General features: G+C 36.8%; 1 protein-coding gene across 5 annotated transcripts in view; it reads right to left on the bottom strand.

Moving 5' to 3' along the window:
• fhit (fragile histidine triad diadenosine triphosphatase) overlaps nt 1–16894 on the bottom strand; it is a 407063-nt gene extending 390169 nt beyond the window's left edge. The window contains exons 1-2 of one of the 5 annotated variants that reach the window (XM_042498823.2): nt 16874–16892; nt 212–298 (exon numbers count right to left, since the gene is read on the bottom strand). Coding sequence is in view for 2 of the 5 variants with exons in the window: in XM_088083315.1 (XP_087939441.1) it covers nt 13840–13862 (23 nt within the window). In the remaining 3 variants the exon portion in view is untranslated. Of the gene's footprint in view, nt 1–211; nt 299–13839; nt 13894–16873 lie in introns of those variants that run through there. The other 4 variants (XM_042498834.2, XM_088083324.1, XM_088083315.1 and 1 more) reach the window with 4 other exon arrangements.
• Between the last annotated feature and the right edge of the window lie 657 nt (nt 16895–17551).

Raw genomic sequence — 17551 nt, 5'->3', positions numbered from 1 at the left:
ATTAAGTTTATTTTTTGATGAGTTAACTAGGCAATTGAGCCTCTTCTGTCTTCCGTGACAGAAGGTTGTATTCAAAAGGTGTACAGATGTATTCCTCTATTTAAATAATAAAATTAGGTGTGAAAATATTACTTTTCTTAATATTTTGTGGGTTACTGACAGACACAAACACATACTACACACACTGTTTGGTTGTCTGTGTAATCTTTACCTGTACAGGATGTCTTCTTAGTGCTGCAGTGGACTGCTTGTGTTCGTGGCTAAGAAAGAAAGAAATGGGCTGCTCTGCTCTCTTTGCCTGTGAGAGGAAAAAAAGCAGGATGGATGTGATTTTTGATGTAAATGTGAGACCCACAAAGGGGGAGAGGTGGAGCATTGATATTCAGCCTGAGGTCCAGCAGAGCCCCTTTCTCCACACCTTGACGTTGACCTTACGACCTCACAGTGAAAATCATTTGGCAGCTCCTCTGCCCTCTAGCAGTACGCACACACGTACACACACACACACACACACACACACACACACACACACACACACACACACACACACACACACACACACACACACACACACACACACACACACACACACACACACACACACACACACACACACACACACACACACTGAAGAATCTGTACCCCGAGTAGCCACTCTCCAACATGCTGCTCCTTCGATTTCCATACAGTATCAAGGACTTAGAAACGGCCCAAAGAACCCTGACAGCATCTGGGTTAAATGTATTTTTATGGTGTTTATCAAAGAGCCAAACACCACCTACAACATATCTAGAAAAACATATCAGTGACAGCTTTCGGCTCCAAAATTAGGCCAAATCCCTCCGCAAATTTTGTCCAATCTGTATTAATTAACATAACCACCACTATCATTGTTATTTATAAGGGACATTTTATTCTCTGCATAACAATTTACACATCCTTGTCCGCTCCTAAAATAAACGCTGTGTTATGTGGGTTTATATACTCATGTATTAGTTGGTTACGGCACAGCAACAAAGCCCAAGCACGCAGTCTCCTTTGCCATGCCAAACATGGAAAAAAGGCAATGTGCATCTTGGCAGGAAATGACCCAAAAAATTAGCTAAACTAAACAAAAGTTTAAAGAGTCCTTAAGAGAAGGAAAAATTTTAGAAAATTGGTCATTACTTACAAAGTTTCTCATTGTCTTCATGAGTTTTTGAAATTAATCAGGCCAATTTGCTCAGGTCTTAAAGGGTTAACCAGTCAGACTCAGCAGGTCTCATTCATGAAATGTTAGTACATCTGTGAGCAGTACGCATATAAAACATCTTGGTACTAAAAAGCTACATCGGATTCATGAATGCTGCGGGAAACTCGGATTTGATCATATAAGTATGTGTGCATGTTCATGAATGTCAATCAATCTTAAATTGATGATTCACTCCTACCAGCCAGTAATAAGAATACATCTGCGCCCATGAACTGATAGCTATTGACCACCGGATAAGAAGGTGATAATGACGATGGACAGGTGCATCCTCTCCACCTGCAAACATGCCGCAAACAAAAAAAGAGATGTGCTGTGAACTGTTTCTTGCTTAAATGACACTTTGGCAGGAGGCTGGCCTTGGACGGACGCCCCGAGCAGTCCAGTGCCTTGCTCACCGGCACCTTGGCAGTGCTCAGGAGGTGCATACTTGGTCCAGACAGGGACTTGAACAGCCAACCCTCCAGTTCCTGAGCCTCCAGTTCTCGCATCAAGTCCCTACCAGATTGGGCTACTACTGCCCCCAATTTTTACAGTAGAAACATGGGTTTTTAAATCGGGCTTGAGCTCAAAACTGCTGCCAAAGGTCGGGCTCGGGTCGGGCTTGGACAGAAACTGCGGATTCATGCCTTCTCCTACTGCCATTACATTATTAGTCATACCTCCACCTTTATCATTTGCATATAATTGTTAATTCCACATACATAAACTATATTATTTGCATGTAATATTACATGCTATCCTAAATTATTTTTTCATTATGTCTATTATTATTGTTAGATTTCATGTCAATGTTATTACTGATGCTGTGCACCTCTCCCTCCCTCTCTTTCTGTCTCTCGTTCCTCTGTTTAATTTTGTCATCTACTGCAATTTTATTGTTTTTTATGACATCTAAAGGGTTTTTCGGGGCGAGTTTTTCCTTAGTTGCCATGAGGGTCCAAGGACAAAGGGATGCTGTATGCTGTAAAGCCCTCTGAGGCATATCGTAATTTATAATGATGGGCTTTATAAAAAGAATTGAAATTAACAGGGTCGGGCCTGATTTTTTGGGGGCCCAATCAGAGCTCTACCTCCACTGGAGCAGTCAACAGCAAACTGAAAAAAACACATGTATAAAGTCAACTGAAATAGCCCATTCACAATTTTTAAGAAACCTAATAAGAAGCTTAAATCTGAAAATTGCCAACTAATTCAGCTAAATGTTTTTGTTTTTTTTAAATTCTAATCCTTTGTTACGTTAAATGTATATGTTTCTTCTGCATATTGTAAACATAACGGAGCAAAATTCAAATTAAAAATTTAAATTTCTAATAATGATCAGCAAAATTTATCTGCATCCCTCATTTACACAAGCACCACGGCAGTCAGAGGCAGGTGTAGATTTTGTTATGACCTACAAAAAAGTCTAAGCGCTACTAACATATTGATGAATGCCGGAATACACATGACTTTTTGTTCTGCCAACACTTAGACATAGAGACCCAGTGTCTCTTAAAGAATAGGCACAACTTTTGTGGGTTGTGATATTCACATCCACTCTAAAAGAGTTACTGGTAGCAGTAATTATTCCCCGCGCCATACTGGCCATATGTCATACTTTCATAACATGATTACAATGAAAGAGATGGAGGACGAATAAAAAAATGTATTCTTGAGTTCAGCTGAAGCTAAAAAGAGGTTACATAACCCATCATGTATGTGACTCATATGAGAGCGAGGACTGCAGATATATGGCAGAGAGTATTTAAATAGATTTGTGTAAAATTTAGTTGTAAGTCATGAGCTAATTGAATTTTGAGTTTTGGCCCAAAACATGATTTTGTGAGCTCACAAAAACAGCAAATTCCAATCAGTTTATTCTCCACTGCAAGTGGACATTTGTGCCAAATTTCATTCCTCTTAAACTTGAGCATATTAGCTTAATTTCTCTCAAAAACATGGGGAGAAGGCAATGAACACAAAAAAAGAAATGAGAGAGAGAGAGAGAGAGAGAGAGAGAGAGAGAGAACAACAGTTTATATTCAAGGATAATTTGTGGTATAAACATAAAACATGATGACTAAAATATATGACTGCTGCTGAAATTACTAAATGTATGCACAAACAAACTATTTTCTTCATTTGATTTCATATTTTGAATAATTGTTTTGGTGATTCTAAAAGAAATCACCTCAAAGATATCTCAATATCTAATCATATATCTCTATTTGTTTTTCCGATGCTGTCACTTAACCCTTTGAAACCAAAACATATCGACTTTTCTTTCAAAAACATGGAAAGAAGGAAATGACAAACGACAAATGAAACAAAAATTGCAAGAAATTGGTAAAAGGTAATCAAAAATTACTATAAGTTAGAAGAGAAAGAAAAAAAATCAGTAAATTACCGGAAGGAGCTACTAAAATAAAACAAAAAAATAAAAATAAACAGTAAATGGACTGTACCTGTATTGCACTTTACTAGTCTTTTGACTAGTCAAAGTGCTTAAACACTACATGTCACATTCACCCATTCACACACACATTCACACACTGGTGTTCGAGGTTACCGGGCAAGGTGCCACCTGACCCTCTTGACCCGCTCTACCTGTGAGCCACAGCTGCCCATAATAATATTAATAATAATAATAATAAAAAATACATATATTTCTTTGACCTGAATGAATAAATGAATAATTATGATAATAAATAAATAAAACATTTTTTGATAATTTTCCTAGTTATTTCATCATTCTCTTATGATTCTCTCTCTTTTTTAATTTTCAGGTTAATTTCCTGTAACCTTTTTATTAATTCTTTTGAAATTTGTGGGATATTTCATGTCAAGTTGCTGATTGCCTTTTTTCCTGTGTTTTTTGAAGAAAGCAAATCAATTTGTTTCAATGGTTTTTATGCTTATCAAAGGCATCTGAGAAAACTGATGTCAATCCAGGTTTCAAAGGGTTAACACAATCAAACAGTGAATGTGATGATTTAGCTCCATATTGAAAGTGTAATGTGTATATGTGTAAAGTATCGGTCTGGGTATGCAGACAGCTCCCACACACACATTTAGCATGCTCCTACAAACGTCAAACAGGACACCTTATGTGTGTCGGGGACAGAATGACGCACAACAGCGCACTAACACAATGTGTCTGCATGTCAGACGAGCCGGGAAAATACAGCGCTTGGAGAGAATGGACGCCGCTCTGTTGAATTATACATGAAGCAGAAGGAACCAAATCAACTGTGCGAGGCATTGTTGTGGCATGAATAAAAGGTGCATAATTGATACAGGCTCTCTTACATCGTGTGTCCCCGCTCGCAAATCTCCGTGTGGAGTTATGACGCAAAGCAGGTCATGGGATCTGAGGGATACAGTGTCACTGATCTAATGATGCACACTGTTAATGCTTTATGTAAATACCCACTGCTGGCTCCAACACGGTTACATGCATCAATGCAAATTACCACTGGTGCAAACCACAAGAAAGATGGCTTTCTATTTTAAAGAGTCAACATTTGTGCTGAATATAAGATGCAACTTGGGAAAACTCTCTACAATAGTGTATCCACCCTCAGAAATACATTATCCTTCATATCAATAACATGCAATCATTAGAAGGTTAAGACTGGTAACAAAAGGCATTTCATTCCACCTCTTTTTATGCATACTTTCAATCTACACTGAAAAAAAACTGAGCTGAAAAGCAAAACATTTCAGAAGAAAACCTCAAAATATCACACTAGACTGTTTATATTAGTGGGAGGTGTAAAAGTTGATGTATCAATAAAAGGTGAAGTGTATAATAAGAGATTCAGCGAATAAATGATGACATATAGTCATGTTGTACTTTCTCTGCACAGTTTACTACAAGCTCTTGCAGTCGTTGCTCGATGGCTTCTAACACACTTATGCAAACAGGGCTATGCCCACAACTCTTCAAAGACAACCTGCTCTCACGCCATGTCGTCCAATACAAACACTCTGTCACGCCACTTAGCATCTTGTGGTACCACACAGGGCACTAGGGCTGGGCGATATGGCTTCTTAAATAATATCACAATTTTTTAGGCTACATCAAGATACACAATATATATGTCAATATTGAAATCTCCTCTTAACCACTGTAGACTGCCAAAAAAAATAATTAACTGAAACAGTTACAAGTAGCTATTGCCATAAAGTAAAGTTACATAAACTACTGTTTTTAAGTTAGTTTAATAAAACACTGTTGTAATGTAAAATAAAGTATAAAGTCAAATAATGTACTGTTATAGTAAAGTAAACTAAAGTGTTGTTATAATTAAATAAATCAAAGCGGATCCAATGGTGCCTTTATTTTGAAGGACCCTGTTTGTTCTTCTGAGTATTGATGTTTTTGCTGTGGACCTTAAGTGTCTGGTCTACAATTGGATATTAGCATTAGCAGATAGTTAAAGTGTAACGGCAGCATGAGGATTCATCTACTGTGAGCTGGAAAACAACTAACAGCTCTCAAGTTCACAGATTAACAATATTTGCACATAATAGTGGTGCTCCATGGTAGCAAAATGTTACTTTGTAGTCACGGTTGGGAGCTCTGCAAAAGCCCTTTTTTTGTGTGTTTGTCAATGAGAGGCAGAGAGCTGTAAAAGAAAGAGGGGAAAATAACGCTAATGAAAGTGTCTTATTCTGAATACCCAGTGTCGCTTTTCTTTTCTTTTTGTTTTGGTGCCATGTATTGTGTAGACGCTGCTAAACATTCACATATCCTAGTCTGTTATTATACAAAAAAAAAAACTGCTTGGCATGTAGTATATTGAAAATTATAATTTATTTATTTATTTTTTTTATCTAAAAACATAGTGGCATCATGACAAAAGCCCGGCATTTAAAGGGTTAAAATTCTGAGAGGTAATTAAAATATTTATGATTAGGACTGATGTTGGTTTAAAAGTTAACTCAATGAAATTAGGAAATAATATGAATGTATAATATTTTTTAAAGCTTGATTTTGAAAAAAGTATTTGAGCGCAGAGCAATACAAGTGAGGGTTAGGCAGAGTACTGTATTTTTCAATAATAATGTAAATAAGGTAAAAAAAGCTGAATTTTTTGCTTGTGTAAGCATAGTCAGTTACACGTGTTTGTCCGCTCGGAGCAGGTGTTTATGTGAAGTCCTCTGACAGCTCAGAGGAGGAGCTTTTTGCCTTGCGGACAGATGGCTGCCATTAGAGGGGGGAGAAGTCATGTGAGCTTCTTTAACAGCACCGTGGAGAACGGGCTGATGATTCTGAAAATTAATAAAATCCAGCTGGTCACTCCAGCCCCCTGACAGTTCCCTGCACCCCAGCCTCTCAGTGCACAAGAAGTGAAGCCAAATCCAGTCTAGGTGAAAAATAAATGATTCAACTGTATCAAGACACAGAGGACAAACTGTGACACGAATACATATAACATACAGTATCTTATTATATAACATACAAGCAAGCCCTAGTTATGAATATATATTACCTTCAGTGCAACATTAATACATCTACTGTCATTTTTGTATCGTCTTCCATTTGCCTCTAGCTGTGTCCTTGTTGTTTATTAGTTATTTGTATGTTATCACTTTTTTATATAATCATTAAGAGACAAGGGCTTTAGAATCATAATTTTTGTTACATCTACTGCATGGATAAGGGGTTGACTGATGCTGTTCTTTCAGGGTCAATACCGATTACCGGTAGTTAATGAGACTGATAACCAATATTTGGAATGGATATGCATTTACAACAATACAGTTTTTTTATGTCAATATTTAGAATTTGGAATATAACAAACTCCAACACAAAACTTTGTTTAAATGCCTTGAGCATATGTTAAATCAAAACCGAAACGTTCAACATCATATACAGCAAGTTCCCAGCAACCATTTTATTTATAATGTCAAGTGAAAATTTAGATAAATGAAAAAATAGCTCCTTGAGGTTTTACATAGTAAAAGTTCCTCCCATGCTGACACTTTCTTAGCACATTTTAATTAATAATTTTTACTGGCCAAACTAAATTAATGAATGTTTGATATTTAATTCATTTTGTGTTTGTTTTTTTGGTTTTTTTTAATCTAAAAAATTAGTGGTATCATAACAAAAACCTGGCATTTAAAGGGTTAAAATTGTGAAAACTAATATTTGATATTTATGATTAGGACTGGTGATGGTTAAAAAAAATAAACTTAATGGAAGGACAAAATCATATTAATGTGCAATATTTTTATAGCCTGATTTTGAAAAGTGTAAGAATAAAGAGAAGAGAGTATTTGACACTGCATAAAACGTAATAATGTATAAAAATCAATGTTGCTGCTATTCTGGGACATATCCCAGGCTGTGATTATCCAAAATAATCTACTTTGCATGCAGTATATTAAAAATAATTATAGTAATAAGATTTTTTTTTTTTCATCTAATAACATAGTGGCACCATGACAAAAACCTGGCATTTAAAGGGTTAAAATTATGGTATTTGACATTTGTGATTAGGACTGGTGTTGGTTAACAAAAAACAAACTCACTGAAAGTAGAAAATAATATGAACGTATAATATCCTTTTTTGCCTGATTTTGAAAAATGCATGGTGTGTGCAGTGAAAGGAGTGTGTGTAATATTGAAGCGGACCCTGAGAGTTAATGTTGAACTCTGTGTTAAATATAGATATTGCCTAAAATGTTAAACAATCTCCTTTTTAAAGCCTGCACAAACAATAAAATGATGTCCCGTGCCATAATATTTGGAGTTCATCCAGGTGAGATTTGAATCAGTGAATATAAAGGTTCTAGAGTTACTCCACACAGCAGCAGGGAGGTGAGTGTCTCACATCACCGTAATAACGGGAATACTTTTTTAAATTATAATATCAAATGTGTTATTTATTTAAAGCCATTTATCACCACAGTAGCGGCATTAAATGATTTTATTGGCAACTTCGGGTAAACTCTATTATAAATTAACAAACAGCACATCCCACACATACACTGTAACCTTATAAATTTGTCATGGCCAGCAGGCTGGCTGCCAACTCCACTTACACATCCAGAGGAAAGCGAGCAACATTAGCATTCCTGTGGAGTTGTGTTTCTGGCCACCTGGCTCAGTATTTCCACCAGCTACCGTTATTCATTCACTTTGTATATCTTCCGTTTAGTGCTGGACAGGTAGTGTGCAGTGGGTTTATCAAAGCATGTTTGTTGAAAACAGCTGCCCTCTGGGGGTGGACGAGGGTGAAGACTGAACCAAAAAAAACTTACACAGAGCCAAAACTATTGATTAAGAGGCTAAAAAGCTCTACAGAGCTGAATTCTCTTTGGCTTCGGCTCTGCAGACAACCGTTTGCTTATATCATTCAGTGTTAGCTTTAACTATTACTTATATATTATGACAACAATTTTTCCAGCAATGTGACTATTCTAACCATGTCGGGAATTAGGGGAGAAACTCCTTTCCAAGCTAAATCAAACTTGACAAAATAAAACTTTCTGTGAAGATCACATCTATAATGCATTATGAGGGCATTCATAGTGAAGTTATAAACTAGAGGGTGACTGATGCTCACATTCACATCTCCCGCATACACACATGAAATGTAAAGTCAAGTTGTTTTTGGGAGTTTTACAAAGTTGAATTGATTTGACAAAAATAATTTGTACTTCTTTGCTCTTTGTTTCTAGTGCAGAGATTTGTTTCTACTCTGTATTACAGTATGTATTGCTGTTATTAATCAATATTCAAACAGACATTGTTTCTCTTGCTGGGTTTTATCAGTTTAGTTTTTATCTTTTTAATTAATCTTCTACACACCTCCACCACTTTTATTTATTTATTTATGCAATAAGAAGCTACTCTTTTATGTTGTAGGTAAATATTGATAATGACCTGTACTGTAATGAATTGTTTGTAGTCTTGATTTGGGTGTGTAGAGTGGTCGTTTACATTTAACAGGGTTGTAAATTATAAATTCAAGCCCTGTATAGACCTATGGGTGTCTTGTTTAAAGACAATCCAAGGTGCTCTTTCAACAATAGTACAAAGCACAATGTCACAATGTCATGATAGCTTAATCATGAACATTTTCACTATTTAGAAATGAAGCTACTTGCTGTAAACTAGTCAAAATACTGATGAAAGGTGAATCTGTATGCATCACTTGTCCTTGCATTTTCAAAACATTTTAAGACATGCCTGTCTTAGCCTGTCAGCTCTGGTTATCTAACACGACACACGGGATTCCAGTGAGAGAGCTAGTAGATAGTACAAACTGAGACAATACAGATCGAGGGAAATAAGTCATCATCAGTGCGTAGAATTTAGTGACTGTACATGCTGTACATCCCAGCATTGCTTCTCCTAATTTGCAGAATTACAACTAGGATGAATAAAAACACCCTTTCTGGGTGTACAGGGCTTTTATACATTCAGAGGCAAATAAAATGATTCGTAATATTTCCAACCTTCTAATGCATCCTAGAGTCACCTAACAACCCCACGACACGTGGACATGACTTTTGAGCTGCTGCATGCAATTACTGCACTAAGCTCTTGTTCAAGAAACAGCACAAACACCAGTCCAGCTGCTCCTGATACAATGATTGCTATATTAATTCATTTCTCTAAACATCTTAGTTTCTTCCCACAAAACAGGGAAGGAAGGGAGGAATAGCCTAAAGGAATGGGAGGGAAGGGAAAACTGGATTTTGTTTTTTACATCCTGCAAGTTGTAAAAAAAATGTGTGGCCATTATGAACCCTTCGACATCAGTTTCTTGTGCTGCATTTAGACGCCTTTTACTAGAATTTAAACCTCTGAAAGCTGAGAAAATTGGTTAAATTTCTTTTATAAAAAAACAGGAAAAAACATTATGAGCGACAAAAATTGTCACGCAAACTGAAAAAAAAAATACAAATATGTATGTGTGTGTGTGTGTGTGTGTGTGTGTGTGTGTGTGTGTGTGTATTCTGCCAGCTTGCTTTTTAATAACCAGGATTTACCTGTACATTTACTTTGAAATACTTAGTTGCATTTAATATAATAAACTGCTTTGGATATGAAGTACATTACACATCAGGTGCCATAGGACTTACCATGTAATATTCTAATATGCGACTTTAACTTCTACACAAGTCATTTTATAAGACGATATCTGTAATTTAATTAATTACTAGAGTCCTGCAGGGATGACTTTTCTTTTTTTAAATTTATTTTTTTATTTTTTTATTTTTTTTAAGGCCAACCTGAAGTTTGCATCGGCCCTGGCCCCTTGTCAAAAAGTCTATTGGATTTTTGCTGTGGAATTTTGGATTATTGCAAAAAATACACTTTTGAGATTTTTGGGATGAGTAAATGCAATTGCAAGTAGTAAAAATCTAACGTTTGGCTACAAATGAACACAGTCACATGAATATTCACAGAATATTTGCAGCCCTAAGACTCACACAGGTCTTTTCTGCCTCTAGGACTATAGTTATTTTTCCCATGTTGCTTATTTGGAAGACGTAAACCCATTTAATCCTTTAGCTCTATCCTCATTTTACACAAAGAAGACTCAGAATACAGCAAAAAAGGGAATTAACCAAAATGTCAGCATCTTCCAGTACATTCTGCTCCAAAGGTCCTTAACACAAGAAAATAAAAAGGCAAAAGTAATTCCAGGCTTGCTCGAGACATTCTGCAGGTGGTCGTTTCTCTCCTTTAAATAAAATAAGTTTCCAAGATTATCATGAAAACCCAAGAACTGCTACAAAACATAACTTTCAGACGGCACAAAAATAGAAAAATCTAAAAAGACTTTTCTGTCCTACCAAAAAACAATGCATAATCCAACTTCAAATGCAGAGGCCATACTATCCATCAAGTGAAGCACAGAGTCCTTGCACAGTGCCAGTAACGTACGCGGTGTAAATCACCACAGCAGTCGAATCATATTACCTCCAACTTAGAAATGATCACATTCAGTCGCTCACACAATTCATGCTTATGGTCGGAAAAGTGACGGGACAGCTTATTTTCAAGCTGCTGGAACGTGCATTATTTCTGCTCCTTCTTTTCAAAAACATGATTTTCTCTCTGTGCACAGTATGAAGAGCATGAGCACTCTTTGTAAAGGCATGATTTTATGATAAAACTGAGTTAAAAACTGGACTGAAAAGGTTTTCAGTTAATAGATTTTGGAAGCTGACCACTTTACACCGCGTGCTGGTCAGCGGCATGGAAATAAACATTGAAAACAAAAATATTTTATAAAGCAAAATGCAGCAAATAGCAATGAAACTGATCAATATACTGACTCACACCATAGGCACAGAGTGCAGAACAAAACATTTGGGGATGGCGATTATTATAACTAGAGCCAAAGTGGTCATGGGAAGACACATTTTAAAAAGGTTACTTTTAGGGTGATGAAAAAACTATGACAAAAATAATTCATAAGAGACAAAAACAGTAGAGTGCCACAGGAAGAAGCCCTAAAACTCAGAAAATAGTTAGTATTTAAGCACACCTGGTTCCCTCGTCCCAAACTCAAATGGTTTTCAGAATGTTGTTTTTTATTTTGGTTATATGACTGAAATAAGGTCTGTGGTTAATAAATGTTTAGGACACTTTTACTTTTTGTTTAACAACAAAAATGCTTCAGTAAATACCCCACTAAAAAATTTTGAAGCTTTTATGTGCCTTTAAAAAATACGGTTGCTAACAATTGGCTGAATGAGACTGCCGAACCACTCCGAGCATGGCTTTACAGCCTTGTTTGTGGCGACTTTAAGTCTGCTATTGCAGTGTAGCTCATTTATAGCCTTACATTAGCATTTTTAAAGTGTTGTTCTTTTACAAGGATTAACTTGCTGAACAAAACATATAAATCACAAATGTTTATCACAGAGCTTATTTTCTTCAAAGATCTAAAAATTAAATAGAAAAATCTAATAGGCTTTTTAACGAAAGAACCAAGGGAACGCTAACTTCTATGCCAACCTCCAGAAAAACATCATCCACAGGGCAATGTGTGAAGGTGGTGCAAAAAACACCAGTTGTGTATAGTCTAAAATTCCCATCGCATGTTAAAAAAACTCTAAAAAACTCTAACTATGGAGCTCAAGATATCAAAATGTATTTCCTCTTACAATGTTGAGACTAGATACTCAGCTCAACTATAATACATTCTGTTACCACTTTACAGATTTAAAAGACGTCCTACTGTCGTTATTCATTTATTTATTTTATTTAACACTAGTTTCCAGACTGTAAAAAAGTTAAGGGGGCAATTACTTCCGTCTGAAAAAGTGCAGGGGACATGTCCCCCCATGTTCCCACCATAAATTACGTCCCTGGATGTCTCTACAAAAGTTTGGATGTGGGTCTTTGATCCAGTATGGGAAGAAAATCAAATAAAAGAATCTGTTGAGTTATTTATAGCCTTGTTGTTTTATTCAGTAAAGATCTAAATGCTAGTGAAGATGACAAAGCAAGCACATACTGGGGAAGCGTGTATGAGGCTAAATGACAACATATCTGCAATATTTCTGTTTGACGGATTTGGACAGCCATGAAATAATGTCTGAATATTCTGCCTGGTGTCATATCAAGCATCATACAATCATGAACATATTACTAATCAGGCCTACCGGGCACAGGCTCATGGTCCCAAAGTGTCAGGACCCATGCAACGGCAAAATGTTTTGAATTATGATAACATGTATTGACAAGAAAAATACTCTAAATGACCGTTCAGAGATGTAAAAAACTGCAAAGAGACATAAAATAACCAAAGAAGTCACAAAATAAACCCAAAAGGGACACAAAACCACAAAAGGATGTGCAATGACTACAAAGGGATGCAAAACAACAACAAAGAAAAAAGAGGCAAAACCACAAAGTACGTGTGTCTTGCTTCTATGTAGGCAGGGGCATAGCCATCATTTCAGATGGGAGGGGGACAGATTGTTCGGGAACAAGCCGACTTTTATCGAGTGATTTATCATGCTCTCACATTCAATCGCACCTCTCCTTAGCGGCTAAAGAACCAAATAACCACAAACAGCCACAGTATGGCACCAGAAACCAACTTAAATTCTTTAAAAATGATGATGAAAATCATATACTATCAAAATCAAAAGTTTGAGCTGCTAAGCTCTGGCTGACTTGACACAGAATAACCCTCAAGTATCTACAGGGTAAGTGGCCAGATAATTAAGTGACAGGACTGAACATGAAAAGTTCAGTAATAGCTATGGAAATTAATCTCAGAGTCACTCTTATCCTACAGACAACATTTCCTTAGCCAGTTATAACCTCTCCTCACCTGAGAAGCCTCGCCCTGCAGCCTTGACTCTGTCCTGACTGCTGTGTGCTGCTTTCTCACTGCTCTGTATTTTGCAATACAGACAAAAAAGATGTTCAAAGACATTTTGGAAGAGTAGTTCAGAAAAAGCTGTGGAGATGAATGCCAGTCATTCTCCTTGCTCTGCCTATTGCAATAATAGAGATTTTTTTAATTAAGAAAAGTAGTTGAAAAATAGCTGTGGAAATTCATCTAAAAGTCACTTTTATGCTATATATATTTTCTGAACCAATTATAATATCTCCTCACCTGTGAAGCCCCTGTGTGAGCATCAGTGTTGCCTTCTGGTCCACCTTCTCCTCCCTGCTCTTTCTATTGGAGCATTAAAAATTAAAAGTGCAAAGCAATAGTGAGCGCAAATTCTGCACAGAAATGAAGGAGTGGATCTATTCCTAGCATAAAGCTAGCTAGCCAGCCATAAGTAACAATATAATAATGTTTGTATTCTTGTTCACAGAGCTATATTAGCGTCTAATTAATTTGACATCATTTAGCTAACATTATCAGCAAGCAACAACTTTATTCAACTCTCACAGTTTGTTTTGAAGAAGGGGTGCAAAACCAACTATTCAGAGCGGCTGAGGCGCATGTCTCAACTGCGTCACGTGATCACCACAAGACAGTGTGAGCTGATTTATAACAGATCCATGGTACCGCTGCCTATTCATGGTGCGTTTCAAGTCCGCTCGGAAAAAGGCGGTATGACATGTTTCAAATGAACTAAGCAGTTGTAAAACGTGCGGGGGACAGAGGGCACAGATACCGTCATGATTAATGTTTACAATAAACACTGACGCAAAACTGTCCCTCCCCCAGAAGTGACTGATGCTGGTTATTGTTTGTTTTTTTTTCTTTAATTTGGGATATTGCAAAATTGGTCTCCCCAGTGGCATGAAAAAAAGTGGTATAAAGTCTTTAATCTAACACGCCTCAAGCTGTAGGAACCCTGTCGAGTTAATACATTTTTTATGTTAGCATTTGTAAAGTAGTCAAATTAACATAATTTGAAAATATTTTTTCTCATCACAATTGAGAATTAATCTGAAGAATGAAAACAGTTTTTAAGGTTAAATAAGGTGCCAGGGTGCATTTTAAAAAAAAACATAAAAATAGAGCTTGTTCATTTAAAAAAATAAAAAAAATCCCCCTGGGCCCCCCCTACTGAGGCTGGTGTTAAGCCCCCAATGTGCTTAAATCCTAGAGACGCCCCTGGTGAGACCCATCAGATTCTGTGGCCCAGTACCAGACTCTGTTAAGATATTGTTCCGTTTTCTGAGCTGTCGAGTGCTGAGTAAGCTAACCCTACAGTTGAAAACGGGCCACCCCTGGAATCTGATCGGCCACCCCTGGCGCCACCTCATTATGATTGGCTATCTGCCCAGTCAGTTTGAACTGGTTGATGAGTAAAGTGAATCTTCATTTATAGGTGTACTTCAGTATTAAGCCCCAGATGTTTTTCATAAGCATTTAAACCCTTTAAACATGAGCAAATTCTTTTGAAAACAACTTTCACTTGTCTCTTGTTAAAAATAACAAGAGACACGTGAAAGTCACAAGAAAATGTCCTGAAAAAGACAGAGAAAAAATGTATAAAGTTGTAAAGAAAAAAATATTAATAAAAAAAGGGAAAATGTCAACAGAACTGCATATATAATTATAACAATAATATATTTTAAATTATGTTACAGAACTATATTTATATATCATTTTAGCATGTTTTTGTCATTTAATTGTTTTTTTTGTTTTGTTTCTTACTTTTCGTTTTTGCAAATTTTCTGAGGACTTTTACGCTTTTTTTTAACTTTCACTAATTTCTTGCTTTTTTTGGGGGGGGTTCTTGCAAAGCTGCAAATTGCCTCCCTCTTATGTTCTTGAAAGAAATCGTGCCAATATGCTTAGATATTAATATGTTAAACCTGAGAGGCAGTAATGTGCCAGAGTTCTGTCTATCCTGACTAATTTTACATAAAAATACACTGATACACTGAACTGTTATAAAGTTTGTTCATGTAGGCTTATTTATGAACCATTCAGGGACTATACACTTGCGGTTCTAGTATTTACTTTTAGAGGAGCAATTTCTTTAATAAAGTAGGCTATGGAAGCTGGGTTTTACATTTGTGCAGCATCACTCTGATGTACTGTGATTGGTCTGTCTATTTATCTATTCAGCTCAATTATAAGGGGGAATGAGGTGCTCGGTGGCTGAGTGGATATAGCAGGCGCCCCATAAATGAGGACAGTGTCCTAGCTGCAGTAGCCCGGGGTACAATTCCAACTCATGGCCCTTTGCTGCATGTCATCCCCTCTTTCTCCCCCTTTCGTGCTGTTGATCTGTCTTATCTAATAAAGGCAAAAATGCCCAAAAAATAATCTTTAAAAAAAAAAAACAACTTTAAACAGGAATTTAATATCCAAAATGGTGCATTAAAGACACACGTGCCCCAGCAGCATTTGTTCATCATGCACCCCCTGCATAAGTCAGTGCCCCACTTGGGCCACCCCAGCCCCCCCCAAAAAACCTGGATACGCCACTGGAAACAGTTCTAACAAACATGATTTTGTGAGCGTGTCCTTGTTTTGCTTACAAATATTAATATCTCATCATCATGAGCGAATATCCACGCAAAATCTCGAGGAATCGCTATAAAATTCGCTATACGCTATAGGGAGACATTCTGCAGACGGATAGAGGAAATATCGACATTGAGATGTGGGTCGGTGCTCAGTAGCTGACTTTTCATGGTGACGAGGTAACGACGCACTGACAAATCTACCATTTAATGAAATGACATACACTTTATCTGTTAAAATATTAAAGTACAGGGTTAAGATCCGGAAGAATAAACTCGTTCGCGGTGTCGTGTGTGTGTGAAGGAGTGAGGACACGGCTAATGTCTGTGATTAAACTGCACGGGGCAGAGCTACTACTGTGCCCGGAGCTGACGGCAAACTGCAGATATTTCCAGCTTTTGGTGTCCGAAATTAATTTCTGAGAGCTTAACAATTCGTCGCCATTTAAATTTTTAATTATGAAGCATCACACAGTCACGCTCGACAGGTCGGTTGGTTTAAAGGGACTGACCTGCACGCGGATGTCTTGGCTTACTGTACATTGTCACGTGCAGCAAAAACAACCCCGTGTTACCAGGCAGTTCACGCGACAGTAAAATGGTTAACAAAGCGGCCCAAGTCTTTTTTAATGGATGAATTAAACACTGACAAGAGGGGGTTTTTTTTTAACAGCATGTTCACACAACAAACACACGCTTTACACACTCACCTTCTGTGACGAAGAGATCTGCGCTTGCACTATGGGAAGTGTAGTTTTTAAGCACGCGCTGTAGCGAGGAAATCAGCGCTGTGTCACTTTTATGAAACTACAAATACCAAGTTGACGGAAGGCGAACTTTCTGCTGCGTTTAATGACAATAGGAATTATTTTCGACAGCTTCGATTATTAATATATAGCATACAAAACGAGTAATATCATTCATTTAAGTTATATTGTGAATTATGGATATAACATGTAATTTGATTGTATCCCTTTTTTAAAAAAACAGAAAATCGATTTGATTTTTAAGAGACTGATGTACATGAAAATCTCCTATAGTTTAATCCTTTGAAACCTGCAAAATATATATATACACTATATATAGTAACACAATTTTAAATATAGGGTTATAAGAGTTAAATATATATATTGCCAGACATACACTGCAAAGTTGCTCTCTGGCTTTTCCCATGTCTTTCAACCAAACCAATTTTCTCCGGTCCAAAAGCTGTGGATGCTTGTGATAGGCGTCTGAACGCAGTACAACAAAAGTGATGTCGATCTAAGGTTTAAGCATGTTAAAAACAGTTAGAAATTCCCAACAAAACTCAGTATACATACAGTGGCACAGTGGATGACAGTAAAAGCTTTAAAACAATAATCTTAAAATCTTTTAAAGAAATAGTG

This window comes from Plectropomus leopardus, chromosome 2 (genome assembly GCF_026936395.1).
Source record: "Plectropomus leopardus strain MGB_pleo_1.0 chromosome 2, ASM2693639v1, whole genome shotgun sequence".
NCBI classification, from domain to species: Eukaryota; Metazoa; Chordata; class Actinopteri; order Perciformes; family Serranidae; genus Plectropomus; species Plectropomus leopardus.
This window is presented reverse-complemented; position numbering and strand designations above follow the sequence as displayed.